The sequence below is a fragment of the Fistularia commersonii genome, chromosome 28 (assembly GCF_037954325.1).
Source record: "Fistularia commersonii isolate RoL2024-O1a breed Wild chromosome 28, RoL_Fcom_v1.0, whole genome shotgun sequence".
Lineage (NCBI taxonomy): Eukaryota > Metazoa > Chordata > Actinopteri > Syngnathiformes > Fistulariidae > Fistularia > Fistularia commersonii.
Genome location: NC_141311.1, coordinates 9,509,682 through 9,526,060, shown reverse-complemented (window position 1 = coordinate 9,526,060; position 16,379 = coordinate 9,509,682). Strand labels below are relative to the sequence as shown.

At 44.9% G+C, this 16,379-nt stretch overlaps 2 protein-coding genes across 3 annotated transcripts; one reads left to right on the top strand and one right to left on the bottom strand.

Annotated features, from left to right (window-relative positions):
* Positions 1 to 1,028: 1,028 nt before the first annotated feature.
* LOC147217493 (transmembrane protein 265-like) lies at positions 1,029 to 5,513 on the top strand. Its single transcript, XM_086176330.1, has 3 exons — positions 1,029 to 1,298; positions 4,055 to 4,266; positions 4,368 to 5,513. Exons 2-3 carry the CDS (start codon positions 4,057 to 4,059, stop codon positions 4,518 to 4,520), a joined length of 363 nt encoding a protein of 120 aa, XP_086032456.1. The 5' UTR covers positions 1,029 to 1,298; positions 4,055 to 4,056; the 3' UTR covers positions 4,521 to 5,513.
* prr14 (proline rich 14) lies at positions 4,681 to 16,289 on the bottom strand. 2 transcript variants are annotated; one of them, XM_086176328.1, is made up of 11 exons: positions 16,184 to 16,289; positions 15,447 to 15,475; positions 15,172 to 15,363; positions 14,269 to 14,416; positions 14,111 to 14,176; positions 13,560 to 13,600; positions 10,386 to 13,268; positions 10,166 to 10,304; positions 9,702 to 9,811; positions 9,173 to 9,241; positions 4,681 to 6,908 (listed from the first exon to the last, which is right to left on the bottom strand). In XM_086176328.1, the coding sequence occupies exons 3-11, from the start codon at positions 15,312 to 15,314 to the stop codon at positions 6,617 to 6,619; spliced, it is 3,891 nt and encodes a 1,296-aa protein (XP_086032454.1). In that variant the 5' UTR covers positions 15,315 to 15,363; positions 15,447 to 15,475; positions 16,184 to 16,289; the 3' UTR covers positions 4,681 to 6,616. The 2 variants fall into 2 exon arrangements, with proteins under 2 accessions (XP_086032454.1, XP_086032455.1); XM_086176329.1 differs by lacking the exon at positions 15,172 to 15,363 and having other exon boundaries at positions 16,184 to 16,258.
* Positions 16,290 to 16,379: the final 90 nt, after the last annotated feature.

Here is a 16,379-nt window from a genome sequence, read left to right as displayed (position 1 = left end):
CCTTATTGGTCCACAGACAAATAGAGGCGGGGATATCATACGTCATCAACTAATTGAAACGGAAAGTAAAAGGTAAAAGAAAGCTGTTTTTTTGATATAACAAAAATGATATCTCCCAGGGAAAATCCACTTAATCATGTTTATTATATATATATATATATATATATATGATGCTGTGATATATGTATATATATATATATACATGTATATATGTATATATATATATATATTGTCTGCCTGCTGACTGTCGTCTATATACACACGTGTGTGTGTGTGTGTGTGTGTGTGTGTGTGTGTGTGTGTGTGTGTGTGTGCACCAGCATAAATACAGTAAAGAGGAAGCTTTCAAAACTTCATTCAGTTTCACTTTACTGGTAATAAAGTATTTCAAGTTAGTACAAAAGAAACTGGCATATGTTATGTTCAGTTTTATGTAGTTTTTTTTAATCTTCAGTCATCCTGACAGGCAGGGACTGAGTGAAGGCCACTGCAGGTGTTTGAAGGACTAACTCCCATCACTGGTAACAGCCCATGGTGGAGGGACAGCTGTGTGGCAGGCACAGATTCAGGCCTGAAGGTGCTTGGATCGATCGATTGATCGATCGATCGATCGATAGATTAATCAGGGAGTTTTGGGGAGCCCAGGGGAATTGACACCCTTGACAGAAAGAAAAACAGGTTTTCTCAGACAAAAAAATCCAAGACCAAGAACTCCCCCCAAAATACACAAACACAAGCACATAACAGACTCACACATTCACCCTCCCAGACCTGACGTGCAGGGACACACCTTTCTCCACTATCTTTCTCCAGGTTTCTCAGGAATGTGTCTCGAGAAAGAAGAAGGGTGACAGTCTCGGTGACAGTGTGAGTCATCAGGGGGTGGCAAAAAAAAAAAATGGAAGTGTGACTTGTGAGTAACACAAGTTATCTAGACAACGCTGCCATTGGTGTGTGCGTGTGGGAGACGTGGGAAGAAAAGCCCCAAGCGCTAAATGGGCGTGTATATGTGTGTGTGTGTATGTGAGTGAGTGTGCGTGTAGAGCGGGGGTTACCACACATAGTTTCGCTGTTCCCAGCTCAGCTCTGTCATTCCACAGCAGGATCCTGCTCACCGCGACGTGCGTCTCTCTCTGTGTGGACGTTGTTGTCGAAACCGACGGTAAAAGCAGTGGGGGGAAAGGAGCTTCAGGGGGAAGGTGAGAAGAGGAAGACGAAAACAAGAACGAAGAAGACACCTGCCCTGCTTTCTATAAACTGGGAGTCCACCGGGGCCCCGATTTCCTGTACCTGGACAGGTGAGGTCTCACATGTTCAAGCTCTGCAAAACAGAACTCACAGCTGGAAATGATTGACAGGCCAATGTGTGAATGTGTGTGTGTCTTCCAACACACCCGCCGACTGGGGACACCGATACGTCTCTGTAAGGCACCTAGACCAAGATCAGATAAGTCAATTCTTATTGTCACGTCTACATGGCAACACTTCTCAACGCACTGGACTGTTTGTTCATTTGTCGTGAGAAGGGGATGGTGAACTTTACAACTCCAGTTAAAGATCTCGGATTAGTTTCGGAGATGAAGTGTTTTCTCCGGGTGGGAGAAATGTTTCGCGGCGTTTGAGAACAAGTCTCCACAGGCAGGAGATCCAATCCTCACTTCTCAGAAGGCTGGCACTCCCATCGGGCCCCCGAGAGTTCACGTACACTCCGCAAACTATGCGTAAACAACATCGACCAAAACTTGTGATTTACATTTGGGTGTGAGCTACAGGTTAGTCTGGGGTCAGCGGGGCTCACTGGACTGAAGCCTTGACGGGCCCCGACTCCAGGGAACAACCCTTTTGTTTTGTTTTTGTTACTCATTTCTTCTCAATAGTAAACCAAAATGCTTATACATCCTTGATAGATATAGTTTTTCACATTGGATTATTCAATATCTGCCACAAAATCATATTTCAAATGTTAATCCTTCCGAATTATCTTTGTTTGACAGTGAAATTAATTTATTAAAAATGTCCTGAATTCCATAAAATCAGACATTTTGTGATTGAGCACAAACAAGGCACTAATTAATAAAGCCAATGTGTAACTTATTCACAAAATCCTTGTTAATTACAGGATTATCTCTTGTTTTTTTTTCAAGGCAATTTGTAGTGGTTAGCGTATTCCCAGCAACATCATGCCATTAACACAAACTGTAAAACTTAACAAAAAATCTGTCTAAATGAGAGATGAGATAAACTTTAATGATCCCATGCTTAGGAAATAGTTTAGCAGCAGCAGCAAGACATAAAAGGACATATAATGACAAACTAGCTAAAAATACAAGTAAAATAAAATAAAGCGTAGTGTGAAGTATTAAGACATAAAGTATAATCTGCAAAAAAATAAAAAAAATATCTTTCCCTATTTTTTAACATGCAAGAATAAATAATGAGCAAAATGACAATGTGAAGTAGCACAGCAACTGATTAGAGTGAGTTACTGTACAGGGGTTATGGCGTGAGGTAGGAAAGCTTTCCTGTATCTTTCTGTCTGTGAGGTGGGTGGTGGGGATGAGTTGTACCTGCTGGACGACAGTTTCTGAAGCGTCCTCCTTTCCACCACCGTCTCACAGTTCTCCATCCTGAGATTAATCACTGAGCCAGCGTTCCTGATGACCCTGTCGAGTCTGTGGGACTTTCTGGCTCTGATGCTGCCCCCTACAACAAACAGATGCGAAAAAGATGAAACTGGAGAAAACAAACTGATAAAAGATCTGCAACATCTTGCTGCATATGTTAAAGGATTTGAAGTTCCCGAGGAAGTGCATTCTGCTCTTTCCTTTCCTGAACACAGACTGTTGGATCTCCAGTCCAGTCCAGTAAATGTGTATCATTACACCTGTGTTAGATGTGTAAGGCACGTGTAGTTACACATATTTGCACGCTCCCTTTTCGTCATGTTTCATTGACCAAAGTGTCTTCTCAGGGTTCAGGAGAATCAAGGGAGGGAAGGAAAAGTTTTAGACTGAAAATTTTGTAAAGCTGTAAAACCCTTGACCTGCACATTTTTTCATGTCAGAGAACAAAAAAGGAAAACTATACGTCTCATTGTGCTGAACTAAACGGTTCTCAGGGAATTAAAATTTGATTTGGAAAGTGAGAAAATGACAACAAAAAAATCACTGAATACTAAATAAAGATCACTGAGCAGGAAACATCAGTTCATCAGCCAAGAGGGAGGAAAAACTCGCTTACTAGGTGAAAACAAACTCAGATTAATCTGTAAACAAGAGTGCATATCTGAGTAATCAGGTGTTAGATAATGAGCGATAAAATCAAAAACTTTGTGCGAGTGTCAGGCAGCTAAGAGACACCGGCTGCTGATGGCTGAAAATCCTTGAGGTAGTTTTATTTATGAAAATCCTGTCAAGGTGGAGTCACAGACTGGACAGAAAAGCAGCAACTCCGTTAAAGTCACTACTCAGGTGACAGAGGTATGACTTAGGAACAGCCACGGGTCATTGACCAATTAACCCGCATGAAAAATCTAGTTTTGTTTCTGCTCATTCAATGTTTTTGTATTTTTTTAAATTTTGGGGACTTTTGGGACTCGCAAACAAAATTACTTTCAAAAGCCTTAGAAAAAAAAAAACACCGTGTGACCATATGCTGGAGATGAAAAGAAAAAAATAAGTAAAAGGAAAGTAAATGAGTTACCCTAAAAATTGTGAACATTTACCTAAAAACAAATTTGACTGAAAAGGGGCTTTCACCTAAAACTAAGTAATAAAAGTTTATAAAAGCGAGAAAAACAGAATTAGATTAGAACAGAAGAATAACAAATAGATTAACAGATGGGAAAAAATACCATAAATCAATATAAAACAATTGAAATAATCAATTTTTAAAATTCATCTCGTTCATGAAATTTTTAAACTATCTCTTATGTAACTACTGCCTATTTATTTACAACACTGAGACCCCCTAGAGGTTGCAGGTTATGACTTGTTTGTTAGACGCCTCAAACACACTGATTTATTCATGCATTTACTCATGGTTTTTTTTCCAGAAATGTCAAACTTACATCAGATCCACATACCAGTGGAGGAGGACACACCACTGTACACTGTCCCGGGGTCGAGTGATTCACCCAATGATGACACTGAGATCTCCGGCACCGCCTGTTGGTGCAACCGCCGACACCACCGGACCCTGGCCATCTGGAGCATCATCTGCGGCATCTCCTGCATTGGGATCACAGCTCTGATTGCTTCAGTCCGGGTATATTGTTCACTTCTGCTTGGGAGTTTGAAATCAAGTCCAGGAATAGAAAGGTTTATTTCCAGGTGATTTAATGATTGTGCGTGGTCTTGTTTCGACAGGCGGAGCAGGAGACGAATCCGAAAGTGGCCATGGGGTTATCGCGGCGGGTGAAAAAGTGGAGCATCATCTCCATCACTGTCTGGATCTGCATCTTGGTCCTGACCCCGATCCTGATGATTCTGATCTCCTACCTTGTCACTCTGATAGACTGATCTTTATGGAAACGACCCGGGGGCTCGGCCAAGGCTGGATTCTGACTTTGACAACCTTAAAAGACAAAAAAAAAAAAACGACAAAAGAAACAAAGAAGAAATAAGGTTGCAGCTGGGGGAGTTTTTGACTTTTACAAATAGAAGACACTCAACCATCGGACATGTTTATACACTTTGATATTTATTTATTCTTCATGATATTGACGTTTCCAAGTCTAAATATCCATATATAAAATCCAGCATCGACTAGTTTCCCCGAACAAACACTACAATGACACAAACAGGTTGTACATTTATCGACCGGAAACATCTCCTTGTCCTCAGGAACCAGCCAACGTCTAATCAGCTAGAATGCAGTTTGACAGTTTCCAAGAGAGGAAATGGATAAGGGTTGATTAATAAGTCCATCTGCCGATCCAGAGTGACAAACATACTGGTGGAGGAGTGGGCCGTCTACAAAAATGTAGACCGGTGTGGCGTGTGTGTGTGTGTGTGTGTATGTGGGGGTGTGGGGGGTCGCTTCCCTACAACATTCCGCTTAGGTCACATCACGGCGTTATTGCATTTACATCAGCTTAGTTAACGTTTCACATATACATATGCTGTACTTTTTATACAATCAGATTTTTTTTGATAATAAAATAATCAAAACCTTGTGCTCTCGAGTCATCCAAAGAATCTCGACTTGCCCTGGTAAAAAAAACAGTCGCATTTACAAAATACACTTAAAAAAAAGGCTATCTTGACAGTCTCCGTTTAAGGCAGCCACCCTTTGGCAAAGGTGTGATAAATACACAGGCAGTTTATCTAGCTGTTATATAACACTATCACACACTCACACACCACATAAATGCGGGAAAAAGAGAACCATTGTTGCTTAAAAAAAAAAAAAGTGGAATATGGAATTTTCCACTTTTAAATTAAAAAAAATACAATCATGACCTTTCATGTTAAAGTTTAGAAAGGCAGAGGAAAAAAAAACAAAGACAAAAAGGAAACTTCCACTATAAAATTGGAGGTTTCTGACCTGTGGCTGGTCTGATTGCTTCCATTTCACAGACACTGTCTGCTTTGGGTCAGAAACGTCATGGAAATCAAATCTCAAGTTGGCACGTTTTAATTTTTATTTTTTCATCTTCCTCATTGTGTAATAAATAATAGCTGCCTATACAATATTTCTTAAAATTGTTGCTGCCGCCTATCTATACAGGATCTGGAAGGAGTGCCGTAGAGGTCAGGTGCCCAGACTTTCGCAAAGCCAAACCGGGAGGAAAATGACAGCATTTTGTGATGAAAACTATACAAGCATTTAAACTGACACTTGCTGCAAACTGGAGGTGAAACAATGGACGGAAGCAGTGAGAGCAAGTTAGAAAATACATTTTAACACTGTGCTGGAGCTGGACGGATCAACCAGCCGGCTGATAGTTTGGGGCAATGTAGATCAGTTGTATCCGCGGCAGGCCAGCAGCTACAGGCCACAGACTAAAATCTCGGGACACTGGACGGCCGATGGATGATTATGGAGTCCTACCAGAGGACTGCCAGGGTATTGTGGAGAATTTGAGCTAGTTTGCTCACAAAACGAAATTCAATGTCTCGCAAATACCGAGTTCGCGTCAGACACGGCTGAATACCAGTGCCTCTCTGTCATTTTCACGCCGCGTGGACTCATCTGAGTAAATATCCAAGAGCCAAAGCGTTCCACCTCTTGCAGGTGTTTCAACAGGGAAGCATGACTGCAGGACGGTTATAACACACAACTGTTTATCAGTCGGATCCCAGTCATTTATAATGCTGCTAACAAATAGATGTGATAAACTATCACATCTGTGAAAAAACATAAGTGGAAATTCCAGGACTCACTGGAACTTATTTCCCCTCTCCTAAGTATTAGCCACACATCCGGCACCTGGACTCCGGAGGGTGTATATCCTCAAGGGGCGTGTGCTGTTCTTACACCTGCAGGCTGCAAACTGACTAAAAGCCTATTTCTCTGAAAGCAGCGTGACTCTGCCACCCAAGGGGGGGGAAATTAAAGCGCTACAATGGATGTACGGGGCTAAGTGAGAGGACTCGTTGAGAGGCATCCGGAGTCAGCAGATGGCTTCGTCATGCCTCAGCCACAGGCTCAGCTGGTCCAGTTTGGCACACAGGAGCGAGTCCACATCCTGCGTCACCAGGGACGCTTCGTCTTTGGTGAAGCCGCCTCGTCTGGTCCTGGACGAAGAACTCCCCGGCTTTCCCACGCCGACGAGGGGCTTCTTTGGTTTCCTCGCCTCGCCGACCTCCAGAAACTCCAGAAAGCGCTTGATCCGCCTCTGGCCAAACCAGGACTCGGAGCCATTCCGGCGGCTGAGTGGCACCTCGAATATCGTCTCCAGTCGGCTGAAACACAAGACACGTCTCTTAGGGAATGGCCTCTGGTGGCTGGATAAGTATTGAAAACTGATAAATCGGAAGGGCAGCTTTAATTCCCTCTTGATCAAATTTGAGCTTTTCTTTTCAGCCAACAGAATGAGGACATCAGCATCAGCACCGCATCAGTGAAAGAAACCCACCTTCTGTGTTCTATTTCAGATATAGGTTATGTCATACTCCTTGTTGTAGCATGGTTAACAGAAAACTGTAGTGGTACAGAACTTGGACGACGCTGAAACTCTAAATTGTTTGACTGATTGAGGTGAGTTTTAAGAGAATATTTTTATATACACAGGTAAACAGCTTAACTCTGACAAAACAGAAGTCACCACTCTGGCCTCCAACCATCATAGAAACACCTGACCTAATGGTACAGCTACTGCAGGAGTCAAATGGCCTCCACCACCACAGGTAGGAATCAAGAGTTTTCACTGACCAGAATTTGTCATAGTCTCCACAGATAAGGTACATTCGGTCTCAAAACGATGTCAAAAAAGTAATTCATGCCTCTGTCTCTTCCAGACTGGATTACCGGCTGTCCTAATAAGTGGTTAAAGACTCTGCAGCTCTTTAAGAATGCTGCTGAACACGTTCTAACGACGAACGGTTTGACGGATCATATTTCTCCTGCACTAGCTCCCGGTGCAATTCAGAGCAGAATTTAATGGTCATGTGCCTTCGTATCTAAACGACCTCGGAGCCCCATCACTCCCCTTTTGTGGTTCCAATTTCAATCCCAGGGGGTAGACATCTGCTCCTTCTCCTTTTTGAGAAAGCTTATGGTCAAGGTTGGCTCAGACTTTCCCCTAGTTTTGCTGCCATAGACTAGACTGATGCACCCCTCTCATTCTTCCCGCTCACTGTCCTGCCTGCAATCAATGTATGATTGTAATTTCATATCTTCTCCCAAGTCCCTGAGCTCTCTCATTTTGCAGGTTCCCAGGGGGCGTGGGTTGATCTACTGCAGCGGCCTTCACCAGCTATTTCTGTTAGGAATATTAAAGATATTACTGTATTATTTAAACTATTACCCATGTGACTGTAAGTGCTACTAGTATTCACAGTAATAGATCCATGCGCAATTGTGCATATCCTTCCGAACCCTCAAAGCTTCTCTCCCTCCCTCCTTCTCTTCCTCCCTTGCCTCCCTTGCCGCCATTTTGGGACCCCACTCCCTGATTGGTGTGCCAAATGAAGGCATAAGATGACCTTGCTTCTGCCACTAAACAAAACGTGAGGACTATGAGAGGTTTTTGTGTTTTTCTCTCTTCCAGAGAAATAAACAAACGCCCCAGTGGGGACGTCTGCAATGTGGCTGATGTGGTTTGAAGATCCATCAGACAGTAAATCTCAGACAGCCTCCGCTACCGGGAGGTGAGGGTGGTGGGATATCTTCTGGACCAAAAGCACATCATCATGATCCCAAAGGCCCCTCAAGGAAAAAATAAGGTTAAATGAGGCCTGTTGGTTCCTAGGGGTCCACGATCTAACACACTGAAAGAGTGTAAAGCACTCCACTACATGATAATGAAGTGGTCATTATTTTCCCTCAGAGAATGCGATCTTCAGACTGGAAGGCATAAAGAATTTAAGTCATGTTTGTAAAGAGGTTTAGCTATGTGCATGTGCAAGTGCGCACGCACATGCACACACACACACACACGAGATAGGCTTTGACTTTTTGTATGACTGGCAGATTAAAAATTCTACAAGACACAACAAGAATAATTTACTAACTGGGGTTTTGTGCAACACTTTTGTTCCTCCAGAAATAAACAACTGAAAGAATCTGCATTTCTATTGTCATATTCTCTCATAATCAGTTTGTCAGTGAACTTTATGTGCAATAATCAAACCAACAACTGTCAGAACATCAGAACTGAACGTCAGCGTTGTGTCCTCAGGGTTTTCATTTCATCGCAACATCTAATTGACGTTTTTGTGAATGCCCTCAATGCCTCCAACGCATCTCATCACAAAACCCTCACTACTTTAATGGACACCAGCATTCAGAGTCATTGTGATTATTGTTTTATGATTATTATTATTGTTTAAAGATGTGACTGTGCAGCTGCAGGAGGATAGACATCTGCCCAAGAGCTGGATTTATTTAAACTGGTTTTATTGTTTCGGACCCACGCATCCTGCACAACGGGGATGTCCGAGCTGAACTTCATGCTACTTAGCAGAATTCAACCCGTCTTTGAAAGCCTCCGTGACAACCACCTTACCTTTCAGGGGGTTTGCTGAAATTCTTGTTGGTATAGATTTCCTCCAGACTAAAATCCTTCTTCTTCAGCCTGTAGTGCAGCACAAGGGACACCCCAAGTAGTCAGTATAAACACCTCCGACATTCTCGATACACAAACTTGGTAAATGTGACAGACTGTGGCAAGAAATGTGAGGTACATCAGCACTTCATGAAGTGGCAGTTTGGTCAAATCCACTGGGCCAAAATGTGTGAATTTCTTCGTTCTTTTTTACACCGCTTATCCGGCTCATAGGTTCAAGCAAGGGACAAGGAGACTGGAGCCAATCCTTGCTGACACTGGGGCAAGAGGTGGGTTTTGACCAGAAACCTACAGACAATTTAGTCTTCAATGAATTTGCTGACTGGTTTTAGCATGTGGGAGGAAGGTATTTTATTTTCATGTCATGTGCCCCTGCCACATCCAGGAAGTCTGAGCGCTGGTAATCTGATCCCCGTTTGATTGTTTTGTCAGAAACCTTGCCTTGAACCTTAGAAATCAGAAGGCGTACCTGATGGGTTTGGGGAGGCCCATAGGAGTCAGGTTATTCTGAGGTTTGGGTAGCGTTTTACGTATTCGAATGGACGACACCTTGCCTCGCGCCTCGTGCTTTTGCTCCACCTGTGATGTCAAAAAAGTCATTAAGACAAAGTAACAGAGTTGCAGATCAAATGTTAATGTACATCTGACTCAGTGGTGCAGTTTTAAGAGGAGAAAAAGTTTATATGCATTTAGTTTATACCAGAGGCAGACAATTAACTGGCAAACCGGTTTGAATGTGCATGTCATCATACATGTTAATTTTGAAATAAAATCTACCTGTTAAATCACATGCCTGGGAGCCCATGATTTTGCCAGGTGATGGTTTAAAAAAATGTTGATATACGAGTAGTTAAACGTGCTAATCCGGAGCTAATGCCTCAAGATACAAAAAAAAAAAATTGTTTTACTTTTCAAAGAGTTGAGAAACATTACCTTGATTTCGGAATCAGACAGAGACTTTTCCTCTCTCAGGCCCGCATCTTCAAACTCCTGGCTGGACGAGCTGGTGTCCTCACAATCATCCTCCTCGCTCTGCTGCCGCTGCTCCCCCTCGCCCTCCGAGGCTCTCCCGCTGCAAAAAAGCAGAGCATTCATGGAGATGTTTCTGCTCCGCAAAAAAAGCTCTTCTCACGCACTGAAACCGGAACCTTACCTGTTGGAAGCATCCAAGATGGCTGCAGAGGTGTCAGCACGTTGGACAAATCCTGGCAGGTGTCTTGTCGAGCTCAAGGGAGACTTGGAACAGGAGGAGATCATGTGACTGGAGGAGCTGCAGTTCGCCACTGCTCCTCTGCTCTCCACTTTCCTGGAGAGGAACGCCAGGGGGCTCGACAGGAAGCGGGAAGCGAGCGCTGAGAGAGCCATGTATTGAAAGGAGTCACAGGGCAAAGATCGTCTGGACGGATACACCTCCTTACGCAGGCAGAGGGGGGCGATTTCTCGCTCGACCTCTATGCTGCACACCGTGTGACGACGGGCGCGGCGCAGGGACTTGTGGGTGTGAAGGGTGGTCGGGCTGTGGGAGGGGTGGTGCTGATGGGACGCGTGCGTCCTGCTCTGCTGCGGGGGCTGCAAAGACGGAGTCCAGTTGGTGTCCTGGACACTGAGGGAAGGGATCTCTGGGCAGGAGTAGCTGCGTAGAAGGCAGCCCGAAAAACCTTTTTCTGAAGCTCGGCTTCGTGACGACCTCAGATCTGCATCCTCCATTGTGACAGAGTTTGGCATTTCGTCCCCTGCACGTGTCCTTCCCCGCAAAACCCTGCATTTCCTCCTCTGGGTAGCTGTTCTCGGGGGTTTGAGTGTGATCTCCCTCGTGCTGGGTCTGAATATGGAGACTTGTTTGCTGCTGGGATTGCAGGTTTGTTGACCTCCAGGAGACACCTCACCGGCCATGGAGGAGACTTCCTCTTTTTCCTGCGGGAGAGGACTACACATCTTTTCTAATTTAACATGACACTCTAAATGGCATTCGGCGGTATTATTACTCTCTAAATGTGTCCTTTCAGCAGAAGCAGGGTCTGTTGTGATATCTCCCAGCCACTGTTCTGTTTGGCTGTCTTTGGTAAGGGCAAGACGGTCAGTGTCACACTGCCTGGTCTCTGGACTCCCATCTTGTGCTGAGGGTCCAAGTGAAGCTTTGCATTCCTTTTTGGATCTCTTGCACAGCTGGTTCAGTATTGATATCGGCCTCTCCTCCACTTGAGCAGGCTGAGAACTCGCTATGTCTAGAGGTGCCATCTCTAACGGCTCCACTGACACGGGTGCTGATGAGGTAGAAATGGAGGAGCCGTTTAGCAACATGCTTGTATTTGACTGATTAAGCAGTTTCCGTTTTCGAGGCTTCATGTTTATATTTCTACACTTTTGTAGGCTCTCGACCTGTTGGTTGGCAGACATGGGGAGAAAGACCGGCTGAGGCCTCTCGTGCTGGAGCTGCTCTGTGGAAGTTATGCCGACAGCAGTTTCCGGGCGGATGCTGTCGATGGGCCCAGCCTCAGGCTCACCCAGATTCACTCCTCCTCTCACACCTTTGCTTGAAGCGCTGTGTTTGGCCTTTCTGCTGCTGTTTTTCAGGGTGTTCTCCGACTGGGTACTGCTCCCACTCAGAGAGCAGGCCAGTGTTGCATCAGAATCAATCGCTGTCTGTGTCCTGAACGCTCCTCCATTTACAACCGCATGCATTTCTTGCTCACTTTTGCCACGCTTTGTTGCTCTTGTTGAGACGGTCTGCTTTTTTCCTACGAGCTTCAACACTTGTTCAGCATGCACGGGGCCTTCCACTGACACAACCCCCTTCCTTCCAGGCCTCGTCCCTCTGTGCCTTCCACAGTCTGAGGCTGCAGTCGAGAACACCTGACATTCTGAATCCTCCGCGCACAAATCTGCTGTCAACTTTTTCCTCTTGGCAGACATTTTGGAATGACGTCCCACGTTCAGGCCCCTCTTCGATCTCCCCGAGGGCAACACTAGGCATGCTTCTGGATTCACCTGCTGCTCAGTGTCCAAACTGGGCGGCAGAATAGTTTCACTGTTGCCATTTTTAAAGTTATTCCTGAGGTGCTGAGGAGACAAATCTCCAGCCCTGGTTTTGGTGTCATCATCAGGATGAAGCAAGTCTGCCTCTGAGAGCAGACGCTGAGCCTTGGAGGCATCACAAAAGCGAGTCCTGTTTAATCTGACAAAAGGCATGTGAGACAGCTTAATGCTAAGCTCCGGGTCAGCCTCCTCCTTGTTGACCGCGGGAGTCTCGGAGGGAACTTTCTTTAAACGAGATCCCGCTTGTTTCCGGGGCTGTGGCTTAAGCCTCCCAGACGGTTTGTATTTTGGTTCTTCCACCCCACTGGATTTCTTCAAAGCGTCATACACATATGAGGCACTGGCATGTTCAGGCGGCGTCGATAGTTGTGGTGGCTTCAGAACAGAGTGTGAAGCTTCCTCAGACACACTGTGGGGTAAGGGGCCATGGTTCCAAGGCACAGAGGAATTCTCATTCTCTCTCACTGCACATTTGGCTGCCTGTCCAAAGCTGTGTGCAGACGGCTCCACATCAAATGATAATTTCCGGGAATGTGGGGTCTTTGACTCCTGTTCAACTCGGGCATCACAAAGGCTAATCTGAGATGGAGAACTCTGTTGATTGTTCTCATCGTCCTTGATGCCGTTCTCTTGTCCCTCAACGCTCTTTACGCTTGCTGCCGAGGATTTAAAATCAGCCGTTTCATCTGCCTTGCACTCACAGCCGTTGAGCATAGGTGGCTGGTCCCTGGACGGAGGAGGAACGCCTTTGAAGAGTTTAACAGGACTCATGACTATTTCAGAAAAACTGGCCATCTTGGACTTGAACGTCTGAAACAGCGGGCCTATCACCCAAGCCTTCGGGGGGGGTTCATCAACAGTGTGTCTGACGGCCAGTCCCACGCACGTGGCTGTGTCCAATTTAGCAGCATCAAGTATCCCCGAACTTTTAAACTGCCCCACTACATTTTCTGCAGCAAACACATTTGGTTCCTTTTGGGGGTTCCCTCGGTCCTTTTTCCTAGAAACCAGAACAGGACGGGGAAATTAGAGTTGGGCTTCCACTCGGCAAAAATGGTGCAAACGCTTGGGAGAACGCGGTTCTAAGCAGTTGCTATTCCAATCAATCTTCATGCTTCATACAAACACCCAAAAAAGTTTTGATGTGACCAATCAAAAAAAGGCAAAACTGATCATATGTACGACTGAACCCCAAATATCAGACACTTCAGTCATATTGAATAGAACGGGGGGTTCTTTGAAGCTCCAGCGAATTCATACACACTAAGATCATTATTTTTGTCACACTTACGTATTTTGGCACGGTGCTGCAGCGCTGTGATCAAACCCATCCTGCCAAATACACACAGACATTTTTCACAGTTGAGTTCACAGGGGAAAATACACACTCAATTTGTTCCTCAGATAAATGAGACTAAACACATATGTCTGAGTTAGAGCGGGTTCCGAGGGAGGTCACTGTTCCCTTTTGGTGTTTATATCTCCCTGCCAACTCGACTGCCTACCCACTCTTCTGCTGAGAAATGCTGGCTGCAGCCGGACTCTGACAGTTTGCATGACCACAAAAAGAAAACTGGAGGGGGGGGGGGGGGGGGTCAGGGGCAACGTTCTGTAGTCCATGTGTTAGCAGGTCTTATGACGACAGTGTACATGACATCTGTCTAGGACGCACGAGACCGTGAAGGAGGATTAAATCAACAAGTTAACCCCCCGTTGACTCATCCATTGAACAGGTCTCCAGTGTTGACACATGGCGCAACAGTACAGCTGCTGCACTAACCGATCAGACGGACAGCACAATCCCCGCCTGAGAGGGTTAAAGCAAGAAAGGATGAGGCTGACCTTGTTTTGTTTCTCGTGTACACGTGGGCTTTCAACTCCTGGGAACTTGGACAGTGACGCTTGAACCTATAAATCAAGAGATGCACAGATAGCCCATGAGCTGCGACTTAACTTATTCCTCAGGCCAATGCAAAAAATGTTAAGAGTGAAACATTTACCATTTCCCTGCTTTCCTTTTGTCTCTTGGACGGGGACAGATTTTGGACTGATTGGGTGTCCAAGTAGCACAGCTTGTTGGGCATTTGAGATTTGATACCTTGAATACGGCTGCTCCTTCTGCTGCCAGATATCCCATCATTCACACGGCTGCAAGGGTTATAGAAATCATCCAAATTGGGCCCGCATGCAGAATTTTAGTGAGAGCGGAAAAACAGTCAGTGCAAAATCCATCTTTATGAAGAAAAACATTCACTGATTTCCCATTTCCCTTTCCTATTTAAAACCAGTGAAACAAGACATTCAAAATCCCGATTTAAGTTCTTTCACCACATTATAGTGCCATCTTTTATTTGAAATTCCAGTGTGAAAAAACTACTGCAGGACAAGCAGATTAAAAGTTGAGCAATTTTGCAAATGAAAGATTATGCTATTATACAAGGAATAAAAAGAATTTTTACAATAGCAACCTCTTTCACTGAAAAGCATCAATTGGGATTTTTTCTTCCCTGAGCTTCTGTACCAAATACGTCATCTGCAGTTTGCTGCATCTAGTGTGTGAGCAGGGCATCACAGCACTGTGATCAGCAGGTCTGACACAATTCACCTTCAACAAATATTGTTCCTGTGGTTTGAGAATCACTGATGCCCCGACTGAGATTTCAATTTTGTTGAATTTGCTGATTGCGCCTGTGGTCGCCAGCATTAAGCAACATGTTACTGCATCCCTTTAAAGCGTCACTTTGACTCTACAAATATCATCTCTTGCACTGTTCCAATACAATTGTAAAAATAGCCAAAGATGAAATATGGTCTGCACGTAAAATAAAATGAAGCACTGCAAGGAGGGAGGGAAAAAAACAATACACCAGCAGCAACATAAAAAGGTGTGAGGCAAACTATACCTGGGAGTGATGGAGGTAAAGGGGAGGATAAGTGAAGGAGGCTCACTGTGGGGGGGTGCACTAAATAAAGGGTTTTGAGGGTAGGCATCTTCATCCATTGGAAAAACTATGTGAGGGAGCGAGTCAGAGGGGCAAGTCAACATCCCCTGGCTTTCTCTCTCTCTCTCTACTTGTCTCGCCCTCTGGAAAATACTATGGGGAAAAAACAAACATGCTGGGGAATCACATCAGTATGAAAACACCTCTGGATATTCTGAAAACACAACGTGACTTACTTAGTGATTTCCGGCAATGGATGTTTATCCTGCAAGGAAGGATACCAGGAATTAATTGGCTCTTTCTAGGGAAGGGTGGGGGTACAAACAGAAAAGCTAATATTTTGATCACACTCTTTTGTGCTGAAAGAATGATGAAAAGGCACATTCGTAATAATTCATGCGGCGAGTAGGCTGCAGTACATTTATGAGCATATGCAATTTTTTTCCCATCAATTTTTTTGCCAATTATCGGACGTAAAAGCGTCATTCCCCCCCCGCTCGGGAAATAATTAACCGTGCAGAAAGTAAGCTAAAGCAAAGCTCCATCTTATTTGCCAGCTTTCTCGGCTAACAGAGACCTCGACGCCGGAAATCGAATGCAATGAAAAATATTCCATTGAACATCCTCGTTCAGCGGGGGTACTCAGTCGAATGGAAGAGGCGGGTTGGGTCTAACGAGAGCGGCGTCTACTTGCTGGAACAGACCGCCGGTTTTGGTTTCAAAACTTAAACGTCAACTGACATTACATATCAGTAATAGTCAACTGAACGTTACACTGCATGGTCTGGCTGTTGCCGATAGTCATACATGTGAGTAACGTAATGTAGCACTTTCGACACCAGGGAATAGTCGTAGCCGGGAGCGGTCAGGTTCTCCTCAGAATTACCCGCCTTCGGCAGCGGTAACCAGACACCCCCGTCAGGTCGACACCGAAAACGCGAAAATGTAGTACGACGGCGTTAAAAGGCCTTACCGGGAATATTTAGCTGGACAGCGAGATAATAGTCCGACCTCGCCGTAAACAAGACATGCCGGACGGCGCCCAACAGCGACGACAGACGTATCCGTTTTTACAAATCCAACAACCAGACAGACAGATCAGCCAATCACGGCGCGATTTCCCCGTGCACCAGGAAGATCTCGTAAAGACTCGGCCAATCAGACGAGAC

Coding starts and splice junctions, on each gene's coding strand:
- LOC147217493 (XM_086176330.1), top strand. CDS start 4,057: ATGTCAAACTTACATCAGATCCACATACCAGTGGAGGAGGACACACCA. Junction 4,267..4,367: donor CTCTGATTGCTTCAGTCCGG/GTATATTGTTCA, acceptor TTGTTTCGACAG/GCGGAGCAGGAGACGAATCC.
- prr14 (XM_086176328.1), bottom strand. CDS start 15,314: ATGTTGACTTGCCCCTCTGACTCGCTCCCTCACATAGTTTTTCCAATG. Junction 13,601..14,110: donor TACACGAGAAACAAAACAAG/GTCAGCCTCATC, acceptor TGTATTTGGCAG/GATGGGTTTGATCACAGCGC. Junction 13,269..13,559: donor GCAGCACCGTGCCAAAATAC/GTAAGTGTGACA, acceptor TCTGGTTTCTAG/GAAAAAGGACCGAGGGAACC.